Source organism: Thalassophryne amazonica, chromosome 19 (assembly GCF_902500255.1).
Source record: "Thalassophryne amazonica chromosome 19, fThaAma1.1, whole genome shotgun sequence".
Lineage (NCBI taxonomy): Eukaryota > Metazoa > Chordata > Actinopteri > Batrachoidiformes > Batrachoididae > Thalassophryne > Thalassophryne amazonica.
The window spans coordinates 13185296-13191675 of NC_047121.1; the positions used below are offsets into that span (position 1 = coordinate 13185296).

At 36.1% G+C, this 6380-nt stretch overlaps 1 gene segment (V, D, J or C); it reads left to right on the plus strand.

Moving 5' to 3' along the window:
- Positions 1 to 351: 351 nt before the first annotated feature.
- LOC117501073 lies at positions 352 to 5781 on the plus strand (the record flags this gene model as incomplete). The annotated part of the segment is given in 5 exon segments: positions 352 to 487; positions 2706 to 3035; positions 4596 to 4616; positions 4763 to 4869; positions 5460 to 5781. Coding segments are annotated over 5 exon segments (621 nt in total), but the record flags the coding sequence as incomplete, so codon positions are not given.
- Positions 5782 to 6380: the final 599 nt, after the last annotated feature.

Genomic DNA, 6380 nt, shown 5'->3' on the forward strand with positions numbered 1-6380 from the left:
TGAGCCTGGTTCTGCTGGAGGTTTCTTCCTGTTAAAAGGGAGTTTTTCCTTCCCACTGTAGCCAAGTGCTTGCTCATAGGGGGTCGTTTTGACCGTTGGGGTTTTTCATAATTATTGTATGGCCTTGCCTTACAATATAGAGCGCCTTGGGGCAACTGTTTGTTGTGATTTGGCGCTATATAAAAAAAAAAGTTGATTGATTGATTGATTGACCTGGTTGATTGTGGAGATCTGAGTGACTTTTTGTTTAAGGAGACTTTCAGTGTGACTCTGGAATTGAAGCTTACTTTGGAAAGGGAACCAAACTCACTGTTTTGGGTAAGTCAGAGCTTTCACAATGCAAACTGAAAATATCTGAAGGATTTATTTGACAAAGAAGCGATAATTAGTCAGAGAGAGAAATCTGAGCTATTGAGCAGAACTCAGAACACTGTGACCTACACTGACCCCGCTTACTTTGGTGAAGGAACCAAACTAACTGTTTTAGGTAAATATGTCATTTCAGTGCTGTATTTTAGTCAACTTAATGTTGGTTTAAAGGTTTGGTAAAGATGGATATTAGATGAAAAACTCCAGACAGTTAAAAGAGTTTCATGCTCTGTGTTTGTGCACTGTGACAACTTCAACGAAGCCTATTTTGGAAAAGGAACAAAACTGACAGTTTTAGGTAAATATGTCATTTAAATACTGTATTTTAGTCAATTTGATGTTGGTTTCAAGGTTTGGTAAAGATGGATATTAGATTAAAACTCCAAACAGACAAAAGAGTTTCATTCTTGGTGTTTGTGCACTGTGCATCAATGAAGCATTTTTCAGAAAAGGAACAAAACTGACAGTTCTGGGTAAGTGAATGGAGGAATGACTTGAAAAGACGTGCCCATAGAGTCACATTTTCAAAAAAGAACTGAAGTTTGGTTTGTGAGCTTTATGTGCAACAGAGTGCTTTTTGACCTTACGCTTCATTGCTGTGTAAATTACGAAGCCTATTTCGGCTCAGGGACCAAACTGATGGTTTTAGGTAAATATGTCATTTAAATACTGTATTTTAGTCCATTGGTTGGTTCAAAGGTTCAAAGCTTTGGTAAACATGAATATTAGATGAAAAACTTCAGACAAACAGAAAAGTTTCATGCTCGGTGTTTGTGTACTGTGACAACGCCTATGAAGCATTTTTTGGAAAAGGAACAAAACTGACAGTTTTGGGTGAGTGAATGGAGGAAGATTTATACTTCAAGTTGCATTTCCAAAAATGTAATGTGGTTTGTGAGCTTTAAAGGGTGAATTTAAATGAACTGGTTTATATTGGAAAGCAGATTAAAGTGTAAGTCTGCATGTGTGAACAAGACCATGAAAATGATTTCAAACTGACAAACTAGTGCGTACAGGAAGAGTTTTTGTTGCACACAAAAAGCTCTGTGTTCTTACGACGAGGCTTATTTTGGAGCTGGAACTAAACTCACTGTTTTGGGTAAGAAAAGCTGCAGAAAAAAAAATCAAACTGAGCTTTGCTTAAACTGAATGTGCGTGTGGGGAAAAAAAAGGCAGTATTTTAAAAAAAAATCAACTTTTAGACATTTCATTGGATGCCGGCAAACAAAATATGTCTATTCTGAAGAATGACTGATGTTTTAGCAGCAGAATTTAGTTTGTGCAGAAAAGACAAAACTGCAGCAGTCAACAGATTTGGCTGTTTGCCCAAAATATTTGTGAGTTCTTATCAGCGCTCTGACAGACTGTGAATTACCAGGCAGAGGCTCACTTTGGAGCTGGAACTAAACTCACTGTTTTAGGTAAGAAAAGACGTACAAATAATATTCAGTGGATGATATTGTTATTTATACGAGAGTCACCGGCTTAAGAGTTCTGCTTATTTCACAATATAAATAGACTTTAAATCAACTTTGTTGTGAAGGACTGAATTAATCTAGATTCAGATGTCACTTTTGGTGGCATTTTGTAAGATTTATAGTTTTGAAAAGAGGCACATATACAGAGCCGTCAGCGTTGCCAGATTGGAGAGTTTTTTCTGCAGCCTTGTATCAGTGTGAACAATTACGAGCCTGTTTACTTTGGCAGTGGAACCAGACTGACAGTTTTAGGTAAGAAAAATCACACACAAAAATCCTTTAATTTATGCTTCAGCTTAAAATATCTGAAAATTATTGCTGGTTGAAGTTTATTGCTGTGAAACAAAAATGCAGTTTTTGTGTGTGTTAATAAAGGAGCTGTATTTTTTAAAATCATGTTTTATATAGTTTGATATATGATTTTACTTTAGTTTTTTTGTGAAGCATTTTGTGGTTTTTATCTGTGATGTTAGAAAATAAATGTTACTAACTTCCTGTTTGCATTCCAATATGTCGTAATGTGCAAAGCTGTAAATATAATGTGCTTAATGTAAAACAATAATAACTAAAGAAAAATTCCTATGTTCTCTGTACAAAGTTGTGAAATGTGGCAATGACAAGGTGGATTTCCAAACAGAAGACAAAGGCAAAATTTCTTTCCTTGCGTTTATGAAAAAGTGCCAAGAAAAAAAATCTTTTCATAATTAACGTGGTTGCATTTCAGGTTAGCATTAGATATAAAATTAATCTTTTTTGTTGGTGGTGGTGGTTTTATCTTGTTTGTTTGTTTGGAGGGTGAATAAGACTTGAAAAGTTAATATTTCAAACATATACAATTTATGTTCTTTATTTTTGCAGAACCAGGCCATGACATCACACCGCCACAACGTGTATCAGTGCTTAAACCAAAGGGGTGCACAAACAACACGGTGACGTTGGTGTGCGTGGCATCGGGTTTCTATCCAGACCACGTCATTGTGTCCTGGAAGATCAATCAGGTCAAAGACACTAAAAATGTGGCAACTGACGCCATCGCCCTGCGGGAAGGTAAATATTACAGCATCACCAGCAGGCTGAAGGTCGCGGCTGACATGTGGTTCACAAGCAGCAACAAATTCACCTGTGTGGTCGATTTCTTCAACGGAACAGCAACAACACCCTATAATAAGTCAGTTTACAGTGAAGAAGGTACTTATTGTTTATTTGGATTTCAAATGTTGTTATTTTGCCACAGAAACAATGTGTATTTATCTAATCTATTTTTATAGATCCTCAGTGAAAAGACCCAACCTGGCAACAGCTAAATATGTGATTTTTTTGGTTATTTCAGCTATAAACACTTACAATAGTTTAGTTAGGATCATATAGAAAACCTTATTTTCAGGCTGGGATTCTCACATGAGGTGTCCTGGGCTGAAGACCAAAGGCCCCGTGTAACATGGGGCCCCACATGTTGTTTTCTCCACAATCATACAGTGGACAACACAACAATAACACAAACACTCACACAGAGAACTCACATCATAACAAGAAGAGGCCCTCAGAGAGTGCAGCACCAGCACCTTATGTGTTTGACACCGAGTCATGCAAATGAAATTTGTGATTTCATACCCTAATAATATGTGGTTGTCTGCAGCCTTGATCAATTCTTTCCACAATTCAAACATTTTAACCTTTATAACTGACTAACACACAACCCGTCCACCATGTTTAATCCATATGGGCTCCAAACAGTTTTAGTTACACAGTTATGAGCCTGAGTTTGACCTTTCAAGGTCATCAAAGGTCAAAGGATGCGTGACAAATAGAGATAAAAAAAACAAATAATGAATAAAAAACAAATAATGATATAGGACTTCCTATCAGTGTGTAATAGTAACCACAGGTGTATCTGTAACCAGTTCTTTAGAATCACCATTCACCGAAATTAATCACCTTTACAAAAGCAGTGAGGCAAAACCTTGACCTTCTTCTGTGATCTTCACTTTTAGATGTTTTTTTTTATTTTTAAAATCAAATGACTTTATCCTTGACTGACTATCAATCATTTCAACTACATTGGTCCAAAACAAATCAAAATCGCTCCATTATTGGCCAAAATTCATCTGGGTGGGGAGTCTGACCTGATCTGAATCTATTGAACATCTGTCAGCTGTAAAAAAAAAATCCAGACAAATGTCCTTATTAACAGATGAGCTGTTTTAAGACGGGGACAAAGTATCAGATTGGTATCATGTCAGGAAGTACTGGAGGATCCCGTATTGTATCGTGTCGGGCATGAAAAAGTTTTATCCTCCCAACTTCCTAATATCATCACTAGCAACCAATGACAAGAACCAACAATTGCTAACAGAAGATTGACCCATTGCATGATGGGAACTGATGCACCACAGGACATGAGAATTTTATTTTTTTGTCCATTAAAGAAAAAAAAAAAAAAACCATGTGCAATGTTTTAATGACACTCTTTGAAAATCAGTTTTGTTAAAAACAGCTAGTTTCACATATTTACAATAAATTAAATAATAATAATAATAATAACAATAAAGTAATGTTGGCAAAATTTTTATTTGGTGCTCTTTCCTTAAATTCTGTGATTTCATTAGGATCATTTTTATCCACTCCTGCTTATTATTTATTTGCTATACTTTATACTTATATAATGTGAACTGGTGTTAATCTGCCTCAGAAAAAAAAAACAAAATAAACCTCATATTTATTTACTAAATCGTTTTATCTTTTCTTCAGGTATTAGAAGCATCACACAAGGTAAATATTTAACTTTCTAGTTCTGCATGATTGCAGTTGACAATCTGCATGCCAAAGTTATGATCACATCACATTATGTTTCATATGCTTACTAAAATATAATAATATTAGTCCTCTCCTGTCAATTATTTGTGATCTTTGTGCAGACAAGTACATGAGAGTCATGCAGATGGCCAAACTCTCCTACTGTGTGTTCATCTTCAAGAGCTGCATCTACGGAGGTTTTGTGGCCTTTTTGGTCTTGAACCATCAGGTTTGTCCCACACAACGACAAAAAGTCTTTTAGTGCACATCGAAGCTTCATGACAGAGTTGTTGGTGTTTTTTTGGGGGGGGGTTTTTTTGGTTTGTTTTTGGTTTTTAGCAGCACTAAAGTGTTTCATTTCACACTTCAATTCATTTTCATACACATGTGAATTGTTATTCACATAAGAAAGTGAAGTAAATTAGTACACCTCTCATGTCTGTGTAAATGTGGGTTTTGATTCTTTTTTTCTTCATTAATATCACAGTAAATTTGATATTTTCAAATGAAATTTTAGCAAAACAAACTAAATAAAATAAAAATGTTGTAGAACATTTTTTACATTTTTTCTTCCCTTGCTTACAAGCCATAAAAAATGACAAATGAGGACGATAATAATCAGTTGACTTGAGATAGTTTCCATCAAGAGATTCCATTGTAAATTCAATGTGATGTAACACCAGATACAACATTTGCAATGATGCCTAAGATTTTTGCACAGTATTGTTGATGCAATCAAAGTTAAAAAGCTTGCATTTCAAAACATCTTGTGTTGACCATTTCTGCTAAGGAGGTGAAACTTTTGTCTTTGTGTTGCAGAGGGTCACTGGAAAGCAGTGCATCTGAGAGCTGTGATCAAGCCCCCGCCAAAAAAGCTTAAACCGACTGTAAATAGAATTTAAAATAGAGCAACTTCAAGAACGGCTTTTTTCAACTCAGGAAAGTAAGTTCTATAAGTTGGCAACTTATAGAACTTACTTTCCTGAGTTGAATAAATGATTTTAAGGCAGCAACTGAACTTAGGTTTTTAAGTTGAATCACCATGATAATTTTTGCAGTGTAATAATGCTGTGCTTCTGGTTATGAAGTGCTTTCTGTAGAATTGTATTTTTAAATAAAATGTTTCAAAAGGTCCTGTTAATCATGTTGTTTTTGTATTGTATTGTATTGTTTTGGAGGCATGAGTCAGTCATCCATAAGACAGATAACATGACCTCTGACACTGAGCATCTTTATTTCCAGCAGAGGTGTGACACATTTAAAATATTTTTTCCCCGCAAGAACTCTGCCATTATTCACTATTTCATTTTTCTGCAGCACAGTGTGTCACAAAGAGATGCACTTTGATGAGATTTTCTAACAAGAAAACTTAAAAGCGCTGTCAAAAGTTCAGTGATGCTCTTTTCTTGACACGTTCTGAATTGTACCATCCCTTAAAGGTTTTAAATCTTGTTTTTCTGTTTTGCACAAACTTGATGAGAGTAGCTCAGACTGTCAAACATTTATCTTTCTGATTCTGAACAGAAAATTAAATGCTTGAGTCCAAATCAACAGGAAATGAGTGCTGGGTTTGAGGCCCTGCAGAGGCGTGCAGAGGGGAGGATGTGGTTGCAGAAGAAACTGCACCTCCGACTCATGCTGAGTGACAACGGCTGGGGAATTTTTCCACTTTACCGCAACCTCCGCCTCCGTGCACCTGCGTGTGTGCACTGGTGGCCCACGCTCTGCACAGCTCGGTGC